At 43.1% G+C, this 18,299-nt stretch overlaps 1 protein-coding gene across 1 annotated transcript in view; it reads left to right on the top strand.

Moving 5' to 3' along the window:
- Nucleotides 1-18,299, top strand: part of LOC124799212 — a 333,002-nt gene that overhangs the window by 150,405 nt on the left and 164,298 nt on the right. The window contains exons 15-16 of the mRNA XM_047262783.1: nucleotides 10,103-10,264; nucleotides 13,052-13,059. Coding sequence (XP_047118739.1) covers nucleotides 10,103-10,264; nucleotides 13,052-13,059 — 170 coding nt within the window. The remainder of the gene's footprint in view (nucleotides 1-10,102; nucleotides 10,265-13,051; nucleotides 13,060-18,299) is intronic.

Raw genomic sequence — 18,299 nt, 5'->3', positions numbered from 1 at the left:
CGTGTCGCTGATATTCAACGAACTTCTCCACATACGATGAGGGAAGACGCTGAGGTCGCAGCCCATTGCGGCACATCGTCCTTGTACATCACCTAAAGCTGGCTTCAAATTTGGCCATCGTTTTCCTGTGCCGATTCAAGTGCTTCATTTCGTATAATATCGCGGGAAACTGCCATACCTTCTTTACGTTTCTGGCACCAAAATGCCACTAACCCTATTTCAATATTTTCGAAACGTCCACTCCATAGACTATTGAAAGCTTTCCTGTTCGATTTTGCTTTTATAAGATTCCTTTGTCCTTTCGCCACTTCCGGATGTTGCTTCTGTGACTCCATGATTCCTCGAAGCACACCGAACAATCACTGTTTTGAAATGTGTGTCGTAATAGCGCCTGCATCCTGTCGAAAATTCGAGAACGTTGTCCCACACAACGATTCATCGCACACGTTACTGCGCAGTTTACACGTGGGATCTCCAAAGATAAACAACTGACAAAAAATTTCGCACACCGAGCACTTACCGCTACCGTAAAAAAAGTGCTCAAAGCGCATTCGTACGTTCAAGTTTAAAGCGGTAAGCAAAGAAGAGAGTAGAGTTTAAGCTTAATACTAGCTCGAGGCTATATTCGGTCACGAAAAGAAACACTCCATGTTATATGCCTCAAGTGCAAGACGGTCCCGGGTAAAATCCTCGTTTTGGTCTCGGATATGTAAGGTATATTGTTCTTCTGTGTATATAATTTCAAACAAAAATCGTATACTCAGCTGTGCGAAATTATGTCACTGAAGCTATTACGCCTACGAATCGAGCCGTTGGAAAGATCTTTCTCGTACCCTGATTGCCAATCATCCCAACGGATTTACCCATTTGATTTAAACGAACCGGGATTTTGTTTGCATTAACAATGAAGAAGGTTCAAGGTCGGACACTGAACTACGTTTGTCGGGACGCCATCTGCGAACGCCTCCGCGACAAGGTGAAGAGCACTTGAGAAGAACACACTCATCTGTTCCCAGAGCGTTATGTAACTATCTCTAGACTACTACGATTACCAGGCAATCTTCTAATACAGATTTTTTTCAGTCACTTTTTTCTCTATCTCAACTAATAACGCAATCAGGAGCCAACTCAATTAGATGGAACGTGTGAAAATAAGATATGTTTATCGTGCTATCAACAAAACATTGGAGTGTTCTTTTATCTCCAATTACTTTCAGTGGCACAATGGACGGCATTAGTGTTGCAACAACTCCTTGTCACTGTCCGCCATGAATTGCTTCGATGTATTCCTTCAATCCGACCTGGTACGGACCTCAAACACCGGAGCAGTATTCAAGAATAGGTCGCACCAGCGTCCTCTATGCAGTCTCCTTTACAGATAAACCACACTTTCCTGAAATTCTCCCAATACACTGAAGTCAACCATTGTCCTTCGCTACAACAGTCCTCATATGCTCTTCCCAAAAACTGACCTACCCTCGTGACAAAATACCAGATACTTTTCTGATTACTTAATGAAAGTGTGTAGCAACTCCTCGTTCAACCGACAGTCAAAGTCAGTGATTATCGTTGGACACAGTATCCTTATAACCAATTTAAAATTAATGCGTTAATGCATAAGATAAGCAGAACCAGTCACGGTTTTTCGACTTCTAACTTCAGCTTCTAGATATTCTCGTCGTTTGGCAAATTTCAAAATACAAAGAATTATTCTAAGTAAAAAATGATTTTTTCGTCGTATCTTGATACATGTTGTGGAAATCCTGACAACTAGATACGCGTCAAACTGTTATTATGTGCTACCGCTTATAGCAGTTATAGTATTATTTGCCAATAATTGGTAACAATCTGTGCTGATAGTGAATAAACGGAGCAGCCTGCTTGTCTGGTTTGATAATTCTGTAAGCTGTTTGTTGTATATGGCGGATCTGTGGATTATAACTTACATGCCACGAAGAACTGCTTTTTTGCCGACGGTACATTAAAGATATATAAGAAAACTCATTCTTATACGACATATTAGAGTATTACGTCGCAAAAAGAAGATTTCGGTTTACAAAAACGTTTGTTACACAAGAATAAAGTGACTTGCAGTCCAGTAAATTCTAAATTGAATCGTTGCTGTAGTAAATTAGGTGCAGTAAAGTGTAGCGCCTCAGATCATCAGGGCACAAAATAAAGTAACGTAACGTGACAGTACATTCTATTAGGGCATTTCACGAAGGTAATGTTTTAAAACTAAACTTTTTACTGGGAAATTACTACTGCACAAAACATTATTTAAAAAATGAATTTTCAGTGTGCAGCGGAGTGTGGGCTGTTTTAAAACTTCCTGTTAGATTAGAACTGCGTGCAGAACCGCGACTCGAACCTGGCACCTCCGTCCAGGATCGGAAATTCGGTCTGGAAACATCCTCTAGGTTGTAGCTGAGAAGTTCCTCAGCAATATCCTTCCTTCGAATAATGCTAAGAGGGTTGTTCGGAAAGTAAGGAACGATCAGTCGCGAATTGGAAACCACAGTGAAATTCAAAAGTGTTTTCTTTGTACGTTTAGCTACACCTTCCAGATATTTCTCTACATCTTGACAAGTAAAAACACCTACAGCCGTCCTTATGATTTTATTTTATTTTGTCGCTACCAGTTTCAACGCTTCAGTGCGTCATCTTCATGCTGTTTTTGATGCGGTACAGGTTGATATGATCCCCATGCATAACACATCAGTTGTCAGCATTACACAGATAATGTGTCAGCACTCCAACCACCAACTGCCAACTGAATCTGGGTTTTGTAGAGTCTGTGACTGATGATGGAACATATCGAGTCATAGTTTCCTTCGTTATCAGCTGGCATCCTACCTAGTACGTTTGCTACGCTTACTCTACAGTAGCTCCCACAGTGGGCAGCTGTCATGTAAATTAGACTATGGCAATTCTCCTCTGTTTTTGAACTTTTTATACTGTGCATCTTTTACATAGTATTTGAAACATCCTTTGTTGTTAAGCCTACGACAAAACTTCTAATAATTATATATTTTTATTTATGGAGTTCGCTGAATGTAGTCAAGTCTCACAACCATTGGCTAATAGTGGCGTTTGCTGGAAGTGGTTCGCGGAGCTTTCGCTGTTAAACCACTAGCAACTGTGCCTTGTTCAACAGCGTCCTTCACGCCTCTACGGAATGGCTTGCTCCATGCCACTGTCTCCTGCTGTCACCAGGGGTATATGAGCCAAGGATTTTATTATTTTATTCTTATGATTGTATTCAAGTCCTCTGATCTCTAAGAAAGTGCATTACTATTTTTGACACAGTAAAATCACCTGATGATTATCCTGTAAGACATGAAAACCATTCGTCAAACTAAATAAATAACGTACATGCTATCAAGGCTGCTTTTATTGAAATAATTTTACTCTAGTTTTATCGAACGCTGTTTTTTCAACGAGAATTGTTAAAAAAACTAACTAACATAAGGATCTCAGGAAAAAACAAATAATAATAAAACTAAAGAAATTAAAAAGACATTTTGTAAGTATGTTCTGGACATTTTGTCAGAGCGTAGATTCGATGTTTGCTTACGAAGGGAAAGCGTGTTACGTGGAGCACTGCCCTCTGCCTTTGTTAAACCTTCAAAGGGAGCAGACACAGGTAGTGACATCTCTCCTTAACAACTACAGCAGTATCAAAAGTAGGAATAGCATTCACATTTTTGATAGGTGTTACAAGGAGCATCCCATTCCTTACTTTGAACATTGAGGAACACAACTGTGCTGGCATAAACTGTCGCCAGCACACCGGTCAGCAATGATGTAACGTGAAGATCGATAGTAGGCGATGGATCAAGCGCGCCTATCAGGAGAGAGGCCAGGGACACACCGACAACAAACACGCCACCAACGCCCTCTCGATAGCAAGTACTTAGGCCGCCACTGCTGGCCGGAGGACCTCAATATCTCACTCAGGTTATGACAGTACATTGCGACCAGATTTGTGTTGATACTGGGCCTAGTAATTTACAAATAGCGAGGCTGAAGTTTGTACTAGCAAGATTACAGATATTGTCTGCAAGAGCACTATTATGCATGAGTTCCTACCACAACACATGGACTCTGTTGAAGTTAAGTAGCAGCTGTCTGTTAATGTAAATAAAGAACTGTGTTAATCCACGTGGGCATTTGAGTTGTAAAAAGAGGATACCAGCTACCCATAACAACACCCTCTCCCTTGCTTCCTTGGTACAACAACAATACCACAAACTCTAGAAAAATAATCCCCTATTACATTCTGATTAACCTAGTAGTCAATATGTAACATGCTCTCGCGTTTTCTATGTCTGTACAGAGACCAATGATTGATTACATTGAGGTTAAAATACTTTTCTGAAATGCTTGGGGGTTTACTCATCTTCGCACAATAATAACCAAATGTCCTTCCAAAACCTTCTTCAAATATTGTTTTAAGATTGAGGCTGTATCAGCCGTTCAGGGAAATCACCTCATATTTGATGTACCTTTTATTTAGTCCGTAACATTTATTAGATCAGTAAAATAACCTCTGCTGTGTCTTCAGCACGTATCTCACGGCTTGTGCAGAGTAGTGTGACAGTAACTGTGCAGCTATCCTCACACTTTGGTGTGCACACTGAGGTAAACCTCCGAAACAAGAAACGTAGTTCCCAAAGAGTGCCCTTCTGATGTCCAAAATATCTTGTATTAATTTCACTGTCGTGGTGGAGACATCTGGCAAAACGAGTCCTTCGTCTGGTATGTGATAACTTGGCAATAGTAATAACTGATACATTACAGAAGACCTGTAGATCTGCATGTTATAAGCAATACATTGTATTTGTTTATAGCCCAAGCTGCTTTCATACTTTCGAATGGCAGACTCCCATGTCGCATGCAACATATAGAATGCGTATCCCAGCTCCGTCCAGTCCTTTTGTTAATTTTTCTGAGTGCTCAGTAGTGCCTGAGACGCCGAAGTTGTAATATACTGGTTGCTTCCCAGCCGCAAATAAGCTGCTGGCCGATGTTAATTTATGAGCACATACAGAACCTCTTCGAATGGTTGAAACACTTTTCCTCCAGCTCTCATTAAGCCACCTCGTTCATGTCTTGAATATGGGACGGCAGGATAACAGATACATCTGCCTCCTCAGGTAATCACATGTTTAGGGAGAAACCAAAGTAGATTACGAAAAACGTCTTTTCAGTCAGTCTTGCGTCAAACTAGGCGCCAGCTCAACCGGTAAGTCATACTGTAGTAATGCCATAAACAGAACCGAAGGTAATTGTATTCTGAACATTGTTTCAATTGTCCAGCATATCCCAGGAAAGACGTGGCCCTCAGAACACTTATAGTTCACTTGGGTGTTCCTACAAGAAATTGTCAGCCTGGTGCAGAGGAAATCGCGGATAGGACTGACATCTCTAACCTGCTGGCTGAGTTCATTAGTAGAGGCCGAGCATATTTTCGCAAATATCGTTTGAAGTAACGTCACAGCTTCTTATTAACGTCTGTAAACTATCTAACGTGGAACGGTGCTTTTCTTTCAATCCCAGTACGTTAGGGAACAGGGCGCGCTGTTGGAGGAAAAACTGCACAGGCTCGAAGTGGCAAGAGAGAATCCTAACTGGGAAACTTTGGGAGGGAGTTTTCAGTCCCAGCATTCGCCTTATGACCAAGGGAAACCTTCCGAAAAACTTGGTCAGACAGAGGGAGTGGAAATACTGTCAGTATTTGTTGCGTATGTGCATTTCATCAGTTGTATATTATTAAAATGGTATTCACGTACAGGTGATAATTGTAAATACGGTAACATACGCAACAGTGAGAGACGTTAAATCTGGCTGTGTCACTTTCTGCTACTTTGAGCAGCCTGAATCTGTTGTTAACCCTGCTACTATATAGCGCTTCCAGTGTTGTTAATGTTAGAAGAACTGTTGTTTTACAGTGTACCACCCTTTGTTTTACAATGTACCAGAGCTAAAATATACAACTGCTTACGATCAGTACACAAAATATACGGAATGACAACACCACGGGCCACTGCTTAGCGCAATGAAAAATTGAAATCTGTGGCATTCCTACCTTCCTGGTCAGAGGACACTGACCATTTACAGTGTGTTAAAAAGGAGTCGCCTGCCTGTTACATCTCTACCTTGTATCTTGAACGCAGCTAATGCACAAAAAAAAAAAAAAAAAACCGTGAGTTTAGGGCATCTCATTGTTGCTTTTACTTATTGATTGCCCACATAGGTTCATTTACTCTTGAACAAGATATTTTACGAAAGCTTGGTATATAGTAATAGAATTTTGAGCAACTTTATAAAAATGTCACGATTTCATCAGTTGAGGACTGACTTTTGTTAAAAAAAATGGCTCTGAGCACTATGGGACTTAACTTCTAAGGTCATCAGTCCCCTAGAACTTAGAACTACTTAAACCTGACTAACCTAAGGACATCACACTCTTCCATGCCCGAGGCAGGATTCGAACCTGCGACCGTAGCTGTCGCGCGGTTCCAGACTGTAGCGCCTAGAACCGCTCGGCCACCCCGGCCGGCGACTGACTTTTGTATTCTATTCAATGAGATAAAGTTTAATAAACGCATTTTTCTAATCTTCCTAAGTACTGTGTGTGGTATTATGAATGAAAACATACACTACACCCTCAGACTTCCTGTCACATCAGTTCAGGGTAAAACCTTAAGCAGTCGACGATTACCTACACAGTTTTCGTCAGGAGCAACTGACTGTCAAAATCGCTGCTGTGGTGGCCTTAAATAGCCCAAGGACGGCCTCTCATTGGTCGGTAATTACGACATGCTGTCGCAGGTGGTACCAACGTCTGCGCTGGTAGCACTGCCTCTTATGCCGTAGCTATATAAGGCCAAGGCCATCATTGCAGCAGTTCGGACACTCAGTTGCTCTCCTATTTTGGCTCGGACATGAAATAATTAAAACCCGAATTTTCTTTCTTACTGAGGAAAAAACCTCCCTAAAATTCTCAGTAATGTTAAATCGTATACTGTGTATTCTTTATTATTCGTCATGCTCATTTTGATTTTTTATATGCTGCAGTATATTTTCCACATGTAAACTCGTTAGCAATTGTGCAATTTTGGATATACTGTTTGTATCGCTCTAGAGACAGCGCTTGGAGGATATGGGTATTTGTACCTTGGAAAGTTTAGATGTATTAGTGGTTATTTGAGGAGTTCTGTTGTTTTCGCTTCTGTAGCAATTCTTGATAGTCCATAGTTTTTTCGAAGCTTGGAGTAAAGTTTTCCCGATTTTGTCGCAGTATTTACCTCAAAAGTTTCCAAAAGTTGCCTTGTGATGTGTATTGAATCTTTATATGGTCTGTAGGTGAAGTTTAGAAGTGTTTAGGCAAGATTTTTTACGATCAATAGATGTGTTGGTCTACCATTTTTTGCAGTATTTCATGATCTTTGCAATATGTGTAGCACTGTGTTCTGGGTCTGTAGCTGTAAATATAGATGTTTATGATCTTTAAATGGGTTGATCTGTGCAGTGTAATTAAGCAATTAGAGCATCTAGTTGCTGGTCCTCCAGGAGGGTAATAGTTGCACCTTCCGAAAATGATGAAATGAAGAGAGTAGCCCACATACTTCCACTCAAAAAGATATGTAAACTGAATTTTCATAAATAAATAATATTATATTATTATTACTATTACATCCTCTGTAATGTAAGTGACATTTAGGTTTAACACGAAAATTTTAATTTACCTCGAAAATTTGAATTTCCCGCCAATGGGGGGAGGAGTGTGAGAGGGGTGAGGAGGGGGCTGGGTATTTCCCAGGGAGGGCGGTGGGTTTTCCGAGGGGTGGGGGGGGGAAAGAGGGAATTAATTTGTCAATTTAATTACTTAGATAATTAATTTGATATCAAATTGTCCCAGAACTTTCTTTGTCCTCCGCGTAGGTTCAAGTAGTGCTACTTCCGCGTCAATAAAAGAATACACGGTCGATGTATGTATTAGTAACCTGGTTTTGTATCGCTACTCAAATGCATAGAAAGTAGAGGAGGCCTTTATCCAAACAGGATTTGTCAAGTAGTTGATGACAATGTTTATTTTTCTGAAAGTTCATGCTATGAAAATCACACTTAAACAAAACTGAAGTAAAGAGAGTTTTTTTAAATTCCATTCTTTCCAACTATGTATGTATGTTCTCTGAGATGTACGTCAGAAAAGAGATAAAACATTCAATTCGAGCCACATTTAGACACTGACTTCTTTACTTCATTTCTAGCAGTAGAGTTCCATTTTCAAACCATTGACTATGTTAAATAGCTACATGTCACTCTACTGTTATGGTGCCACTATTATTAGATCGCCGAATAATCATAGAAACGATGTTTTGAAGCAAAAGTACTTAATCATTTCCACGAAAAATAAGTAATGGCAAACAGTTTTCAGGATATACTCAATGAAGTACACTCCTGGAAATGGAAAAAAGAACACATTGACACCGGTGTGTCAGACCCACCATACTTGCTCCGGACACTGCGAGAGGGCTGTACAAGCAATGATCACACGCACGGCACAGCGGACACACCAGGAACCGCGGTGTTGGCCGTCGAATGGCGCTAGCTGCGCAGCATTTGTGCACCGCCGCCGTCAGTGTCAGCCAGTTTGCCGTGGCATACGGAGCTCCATCGCAGTCTTTAACACTGGTAGCATGCCGCGACAGCGTCGACGTGAACCGTATGTGCAGTTGACGGACTTTGAGCGAGGGCGTATAGTGGGCATGCGGGAGGCCGGGTGGACGTACCGCCGAATTGCTCAACACGTGGGGCGTGAGGTCTCCACAGTACATCGATGTTGTCGCCAGTGGTCGGGGGAAGGTGCACGTGCCCGTCGACCTGGGACCGGACCGCAGCGACGCACGGATGCACGCCAAAACCGTAGGATCCTACGCAGTGCCGTAGGGGACCGCACCGCCACTTCCCAGCAAATTAGGGACACTGTTGCTCCTGGGGTATCGGCGAGGACCATTCGCAACCGTCTCCATGAAGCTGGGCTACGGTCCCGCACACCGTTAGGCCGTCTTCCGCTCACGCCCCAACATCGTGCAGCCCGCCTCCAGTGGTGTCGCGACAGGCGTGAATGGAGGGACGAATGGAGACGCGTCGTCTTCAGCGATGAGAGTCGCTTCTGCCTTGGTGCCAATGATGGTCGTATGCGTGTTTGGCGCCGTGCAGGTGAGCGCCACAATCAGGACTGCATACGACCGAGGCACACAGGGCCAACACCCGGCATCATGGTGTGGGGAGCGATCTCCTACACTGGCCGTACACCACTGGTGATCGTCGAGGGGACACTGGATAGTGCACGGTACATCCAAACCGTCATCGAACCCATCGTTCTACCATTCCTAGACCGGCAAGGGAACTTGCTGTTCCAACAGGACAATGCACGTCCGCATGTATCCCGTGCCACCCAACGTGCTCTAGAAGGTGTAAGTCAACTACCCTGGCCAGCAAGATCTCCGGATCTGTCCCCCATTGAGCATGTTTGGGACTGGATGAAGCGTCGTTTCACGCGGTCTGCACGTCCAGCACGAACGCTGGTCCAACTGAGGCGCCAGGTGGAAATGGCATGGCAAGCCGTTCCACAGGACTACATCCAGCATCTCTACGATCGTCTCCATGGGAGAATAGCAGCTTGCATTGCTGCGAAAGGTGGATATACACTGTACTAGTGCCGACATTGTGCATGCTCTGTTGCCTGTGTCTATGTGCCTGTGGTTCTGTCAGTGTGACCATGTGATGTATCTGACCCCAGGAATGTGTCAATAAAGTTTCCCCTTCCTGGGACAATGAATTCACGGTGTTCTTATTTCAATTTCCAGGAGTGTATTTTCACTTATGAAATAGTTTAAAGTCATTTTCTCTGCAGTTAGATTTGCGTTCTAGTTTAGATTCTATGGTGTACTTTTTCTCTAGGTTATGTTTCTTTCATGACGTATGGATTATCTTACTACTTTTTTTTGGCGCAAGTCGTATTTCTGCCAGTTGACTCTAGCATTCACGTTGGTGAAGACAAAGCTTGACAGTTTTCTTGTTATTTCAGGAATCAGAGTACTCCTCGACTACGTGCCCAACCATACTAGCGATGAGCACGAATGGTTTATCGCTTCCAGCGACCCTACGCACGAAAATTACACGAGGTATAAGGACTACTACGTATGGGTGGACGGGACTGAAGATTCGCTGCCAAATAACTGGGTGAGTTGTACTCGTATGTTCAGAACAGTGATTAGCAGCTGGTGTGTATACGTAATAACACAGCTACACCTACGAAAGATCTCACTGAAGAAGTTGTAACACGGGGTGATTCAAAAAGATTTATCTGATTTCAACAGCAGTATTAATTGTAATGAAAGTCGAGGTTCGGGTCTAACTTGTAAATTAGCGTAATATAGCTCAAAGACACAGATTTAGTTGCAGGTATCACTTTTAAATCGCCGAGTTTCAAGAGAAACAGGTTCAGCTCTTCGGGAGAACTATACAGAGAAATTCACAGCTTAAAAAATGTTTGCTGCACTACCTGAGAATTGCTAACAAACAGAGACATTGTTGGACAGGAATAATAACAAGCAATTATGGACGATATGGAACACATTACATACGTAATAGAAGCGAAGTGGTATATTTATAACGAAAAATAGTACGTGTTTCATCACATGGAAAAGCAGGATAACAGGCATAAATAACGTTTATTTTTGACACTAATTATATTCTCAATATAAAGGTCGATATTGGACTTTCAGTAAGGAATATGTCCTCATCGGGCACGAATGCAAATTTTGCACCTGTTATTCATGCTGGGTACCAAATTATTGAGGGTTTTTGGGAAATATTGTTCCACTTCTCTCTCAAAGCAATTTTCAGTTCTTGTACGGTTCTGGGGGTGTGGGGGGGGGGGGGAGTGTCTTTGTTGAGAATTACGTCTGCCTAGAGCATCCCAGGCATGCACTATAGGGTTTAGATTCGGGGAATGCGTAGTCCATTCCATATGTTCAGTATCTTCGCTTCCAGTGTGTCCGATTCCTCAGCGGTCTTGTGTGGCGGGTATTGTTGTACATAAACAGAAAATGGGGACCTCCCGCACTCCTATACAGACGGACATGATCTAGAATAATCTCCCTGCAAATACCGCTGTGCAGTAACAGTACCAATCGCAAAGATAGGCAGCGTGTTTGATCATTGTGCATAACTCCTCCCCATACCGTAACGCCTAGGTCATGCAGATGACAATCATGAAGATTCTGGGGTGATCAACGTATTGTCCCCTACCTCCACATTAACTGGTGGCTAGAGTCTCTTGCGACAGCGAAGTGGGATTCGTTGGAGAACATCACTCTGGTCCATTGTTGCTGAACCTAACCAACATGCTCCTTGCACCAAGGAAATGTTTCCAGACAGTGACGTAGTTGAACGAATTTAAGGCTTCCGAGCACGAAGACCATGCTGATTTAATCGAAATGAATTGGTTCTGGCAGAGAGACGGGTACCGGTAGCGGTTTCAAGGTCTGCAGCGATCTGCTCGGCAGTGAGATGAGTGTTCCTTTTCGCTACTAGGCCTTGCAGTGTGATGGTCCGTCTACGACCACCAGCATGCTTTGGCATAACGTTTCCGCCCTCAGAGTTTTTAGTCTAGATTACACATTTAGACACACCCACTTCTGTGGCCACAATACTGACACTATGTCTCGCTTCAAGCCGTCCAAGTGCTCGTCAATGATAGTGTATACTCAAATGATACCAGAGTGAAATTTTCGCTCTGCTGTGGAGAGTGCGCTGATATAAAACTTACAGGCAGATTAAAGCTGTGTGCCGGACCGAAACTCGAACTCGGGACCTTTGCTTTTCGCAGGCAAGTGTTCTACCGACTGAGCTACCCATGCACGACTCACGACCCGCCGTCTCAGCTTTACTTCAGGGAAGGTAGAACGGAAATTTGTTTCGCATTTTCGGATTGTTATCTCATTATAAAATTTGCAATTTTCAGAATAAAATGAGGTAAATATCACTTATAAACTCACATGGAAAGTATTTTATTTTATTTTTTTAAATATAATCTACACTGGTTGAAAATGTTAAAATTTTACTTGCGTTACTTCAAGATCTAATAAAATCGGCAATTTTTTAATATAGAAGGCTATGGATTGCTGTGTTATAAATGTCATGTTCAGAAGAGGATGGGCACCAGGTTGAGGAAGTAGAAACAAAGTTTGAGAACCAAGTAACTTTCTGATTGTAAAACCATAAGAGGCAGGCTGTAAGACAAATTGACTGATGAACTACAACAGTATTATGGGATGTCCATTTGAAATAATACTGAGGATTTGTTGAAAATGAAGCAGGCAGTACGGGCTACCTTCTTCCACAGACTGTCAACTGATAAAAAACCAGTACACCACCTTTGCCCTCCCAGACCTGATTCATGGTGCAATTACCGCAATGCCCAGTACTCAAACAGTTCATACGGCCATAAACATTCCATCCCAGCAGCAGTCATGGATATCATAAAACCTGTTTACAGAGACCTGGCAAATCCTGAATTACTGAAGAAGTGTGTGCATGGTCAGACTCAAAATCCCAATGAGTCGTTCAATAATCTCGCTTACCAAAAAATGTTTTTGTTCGAATGAAGGCACTAAAGTGGGGGTTCAGTGATGCTGTTATTGCTTTTAATGATGCAAACGTTGGTAGGGTGAAAGTGCTACAGCATGTGGGAATTAATCCTGGAGCAAACTGCATCAGAGAACTTGAACGGATGGACAAGGTTCGCACTGATAGAGTATGCAGCACAGTTGGCCACTAAGGAGTCCAGAAAGAAGAAAATACTTGGAAAAAGATCAAGAGGATGATATACAGCATGGTGTAAGGTGCTTCTGAGTGACTAAAACTAAAAAATTAAGCATATATTATGTGCGTTACAGTCTTTTGAAACTTTAGAAGCCGTTCTTGAAATTTTGCATTTTCCCTAAATCTTCACTTCGAGTAGAGTGTTCAGATTTTCAGGTATTAATAACATACATATCCTGAGTCTACTGAACTAAAAGAACAACATAATGTTATCTGTAATTAAAATTATCTAGGATAAAGTACAAAAACGTACACAAAATTTTAACCATTGAATTGAAAAAATTTATTCCCGAAATCAGTGGTTGAAATGCAATTATTGTAGTTCAGTAGACTCAGAACATACAGTCTAAAATCCTGTAAAAGTTTCATGTCAATGGCTACAGTGGTTCCTGAGATACAGGGAAGCCAAGTCACTAAATTTAATATTGTCGTGATAGAGCGTTGCAACTCCCCTTAAGGCTGTGAGGGATGTTTGTCAGACCTGTCTGGGTAGCTCTTCTGTTTACTGTGTTAGCTTTCTCACTAATCATTGCTCTTCCTGACCAGCTTACCTACAACGACAGATACCGCTCCACTTTGCGGCGCAGCTCTTCTAACCGTTGCGTGTGAAGCCGCACGAAACAACACTCCCCATAATTCACATTAATGTTGAAGCTGGATCTCACCATATTAATTTTCAAGTGGTGGCTAAGATGCTGCAAAGCCATTCTCTGGTTAAGTACCAACAGCTTTCATCCGTGTCGAAGTTTGAGATAGCGGGATCAGGGCCTAAATGAAGTCTACCCCATTCATCAAGATGCTGAAATAAGAAGTATGCCTGAGGAGGCGTCTGGCTGAAGAATAACTTTCAGCTGTCTGCCACCTACAAGGAAGATTCGGAACTAAGCCAATGAGAGTGGATCTCCGTAAGCAAAGCACGGTTTCCCACTCCCACTGCTAAATTATTTATGTTACACAGTAGTAGCTGTTTTTCACATTTCGTTACACATTTTGTCTTGAGCTCGTTGGCGGTTTCTCACACTCTTCAAAGGAGCCCTAAACTTTCCTATTCCCTATTCCATTCTCAGGTGTTATCTTTCACGGGCTGTGCATTTAGACGAATTCTTTCTGCCATTCTGTCTTTTTTGGGACTCTGCCAAAAACGACACAAAACCTCCTGCCATAAACAGCATATCGAAAACAGTCCCTATAGTCCCGACACGGCTGGAGATACAATCTGTACTGTGACCCTAACATGAGGCTTACCACAAAGCACGGCCCGTCCTGCATTTCTCCCTAGAAGCTGTCCACCTGCCTGCTGGTGAATTCTGCTGGGTCTGTTCTCACCAGCCGGTTTATGACCCACGGCGGATCCACTCGCTTACAGCTAAGAGAACAGACATCTTGCATCCACATGTGTTATGTCTCATGTGACAATATCATGGTGCCATTTTTCAACAGGACAATGCTCGTTCATACATGGCATTTATCTATCTACTGTCTACATGATGTTGAAGTACTCTCATGGCCAGTAAGATCAGCAGATCGGTCCCTGATGAAACATCTCTGGAACTAGCTCGGACAGGAACATCGTCCGTGTGCCAGTATTCAGGATATTACAGACAAGTTAAAACATTTGTGGGCGACATTGTCTCAGGAGGACACAATGGTTTCATGCCACCCTTTACATGTAAATAATGCATGTTCACAGGCCAGAGAGGTGCAACGCGATACTGCTAACTGGACAAATACAGCTGAGTTCAAATGGTTCAAATGGCTCTGAGCACTATGGGACTCAACATCTTAGGTCATAAGTCCCCTAGAACTTAGAACTACTTAAACCTAACTAACCTAAGGACATCACACACACCCATGCCCGAGGCAGGATTCGAACCTGCGACCGTAGCAGTCCCGCGGTTCCGGACTGCAGCGCCAGAACCGCTAGACCACCGCGGCCGGCAGAGCTGAGTTCACTATAAAAATTTGCGTCGATTTCGTACCGACTGAAATAACACCACAATCCCTCCTAACCAATGAATTTTCATTCCATTTCCTCCTCCTCTTCTCGTCGTTTCACAGTGTTTTGAGGCAACACCCTGCTCATTTACGTGACAGTCTTGTTTACACTGATCTTTGACTCTGAGCACTATGGGATTTAACATCTGTGGCCATCAGTCCCCTAGAAGCTAGAACTACTTAAACCTAACTAACCTAAGGACATCACACACATCCATGCCCGAGGCAGGATTCGAACCTGCGACCGTAGCAGTCGCGTGGTTCCGGACTGAGCGCCTAGAACCGCTAGACCACCGCGGCCGGCACACTGATCTTTAGACGCGTGTAAATTGTTATATATGGAGTTTCGTATGAAACTCTTTGTGCTACATATCTGTCTGTTTGTCCGAATGCCAGTTTCTTCCTCTCTCTCTCTACTCCAAACACACACACACACACACACACACACACACAAATATTAATCATAGTATTACACAGTCGGAAATTGTTCTATGAAGTAGAAAAGTTGTAAAGCATATATGTTTTCAGTTTGTGTTTGTGTTATATTTATTTCATTTTTGTTGTTTCATTTCATTTTTAGATTACTGGATTCGACCTTCTAAGATCTTGCAATCCTTGATGACAGTAGTAACAGCTGGAGTGAAACAGATCCATCAGTGCCGGTGTGGGCAATGCAGTTCATCATTGTAGCAGTTTTCTCCACACCTGCAGAGATGAATCTGCTCCACTCCAGATTCCTGCGGTCATTAAGGAATTTAAGATCTGAAGCAATCTGTTAGAAGATCAAAACAGTCATCTAAAAATAAAAATAAACAACTGAAGTGCGATAAAGATTGTGCATACTGAAATTATTTATTCATTTTCGTACTGGCCCTTTACCCACAGCTTCGCCTGCATATGTGTTGAACACTGTGCCGTCACATTAATGTTACCACCTGTTAGAAGCCTGAATAACCACCTTTTTCAGCACTAATTGATGCGAGATGTGCAGGATGAGAGTTAGTGAGGTTCTAGAAAGCGGCTACTTGGATTTGGAGCTATGCTGGCTACACTGCTGTGGCCAGCTGCACTAGGTTTCTCAGCTGAGGATCCACAGCGCTAACAGCACGATAGAGGTGGGCCCACAGATTGTCGATTGGGTTTAATTCTGGAGAGTTTTGTGGCCAGAGGAGTGGGGTAAAATCATCTTGGTGCTCTTTGAACCACGCATGTACACTGTGAGCTGTGTGACAGGTTGCATTTCCTGCTGGTAGGTCCTATTGTGCCAAGGAAAAACAAACTGCATGTAGGGTGGTCGTGGTCCCCGAGGATAGATGCACGCTTGTGTTGATTCATTGCCCTACCAGAAAGACTAGGTCACGTACGTTGGCCTGGACCCTTCTGATGACTGTTGCTGTGTGTATACGTTTAGACATTTCACGTCATACACGTTAATGGCCATCTGTCAGATGGAGCATAAAACTTGATTTTCCTGAAAAGACCACCTGTCGCCACTTACTAAAAGTCCAGTTGCGGTGCTGGTGTGTAGAGTCCACCCTTTGTTGCTGATGAACAGCGGTCAGCATGGGTGTATGGAAAAGGCACCTGCTGTGGAGATCCATACGCAGCAACATTCAATGAAGAGTCATTGAGGAGACACTGTTGGTATCCACTTGGTCCATCTGAGCAGTAAGTTGCTCAACAGTTGAACTTCTATTATCTCATACACACTTCAACGGCTGTCATTCAATGCTGTCATTTTAAGCCCATGGTGTACCACAGTTGGCTCAGCGCCTGCTTTCACTGGTGCCATTTTGCCATGCACAGTCTATTTTAGCCACAATGGCACACAGAGCCATTTCACAGTACTTCCAACACTGGCCCAACAGCCAATGACAATGTCCTTTTGGCCATCAGATAAATCGTTCTGTTTCTGCACTGTGAGAACGACTGCACATCCCTGTAACGCACTTTACATACCCTGCACTGTCCATGCTGCTATTTGCATCTGTGTATAGTTACTGCATGTTGACATCAAATGTATGTGGTGGTCACATCAATGAGACCAGATCGTATATTGAATACACCTCCTCTCCTCCTCCCAGTCTGTTCGTCCATTTCCTCTGCCCCTTCTCTCTGACCATATCTTCCTTCCCTCCCTTTGACCATATCTTTCTCCCCATTTATCTTGCCATCTCTGCCTCCCCTCTGCTTTTTTCACCTGCCCTTTACCTCTCTACACCCATCTCCTTTATCCACCTCAACCTGTCGCCAGCTATGCTCACTGGTACATGTAGCTCGTGCAATACAGATCAATAAGACACATCAATACTACTCCCACAACACGTGTGTCACGATGGCAGGCTATATGTTGGTGGATAGGAAAGGTTTTCTTGCCCCTGACATGTAGGTTGCCCTGCAAAAGACTGTCCACCAGTTACATCAGACATATCATAGCCTGCTGATGCCACCCACTGATGTTTGTTATAGGTACTACAGAGCTACGAAACTGTAGGTATGCTGTGTGCTACATTTCACCCATTATTCTAAACAGTTCCACTCATTTTCTGAAGACTTACGATCATGCAATTTAGCAGTCCAGTAGAGGTGCGATTGGGGGGGTGGAGTGAGGAGAGGGGCTCCATGGTCGGCAACCAAATGTATATGTGCAACTCTGTTAACGGGGACAGGGCTGTTGTCATCTCCACAGCACGTTCATCATGAAGATGTACAAGAAACACCAAAACTTGATCAACTAAAATGTTGAAATAAACATCCTAGTTCGTGATCACGGTAACCTGAATGAAGAGGTCCAAGTCTTTGTAAGAAAAACACCCATGGAACATCAAAGAGCCACCTCCAGTCGAAACTACACCCTCCGCTTACCGTCAGTTAAACGTCTTATTGGCAGTCAGTGAAATCGATGTCTTTGGGCAGTCAGTGAAATCGATGTCTTTGCACCATTATAAAAAAGGCCTAACTAGACTCGTTGGACTACATTACCACCTCAAGGAGCCACTGCCCATTTCGGGTGTCGTTTAACCAACTGGAGAAATGTAGCATTATCTACTGCTGTGAGTAAGTCTTCTTGTGAGTGCAAATGTCTATTACATGCAATTTCGTTAACAAAGTTTGCTCGGAAAGTGCTTGAGATGGACCTGTATTCGCTGAGAGGAGTAATTTCTACCGGGCTTGAAACTGATTTCCATAGACAATGCGTGACACTCGTCTCCAGTTCCAATCGATTAGGATTCTTTTCATACCGCAGTGTCTTAGGTGGCGTTACATGGCTACTGCGAGAGCTACATCCTTCCTGTCAACGTTGGACAATCTGCGTCGATACACCACGAAATCGGGTGATTTCGTCCGCTATGTGGTCATGGGCTCCTCTGCACACTACAGCACTTTTTTTTCGGTCTCCA

This window comes from Schistocerca piceifrons, chromosome 1, assembly GCF_021461385.2.
Source record: "Schistocerca piceifrons isolate TAMUIC-IGC-003096 chromosome 1, iqSchPice1.1, whole genome shotgun sequence".
Classification (NCBI taxonomy): domain Eukaryota; kingdom Metazoa; phylum Arthropoda; class Insecta; order Orthoptera; family Acrididae; genus Schistocerca; species Schistocerca piceifrons.
Note: the sequence above shows the minus strand (reverse complement) of the source record. Positions and strands in the feature narration are given on the sequence as shown.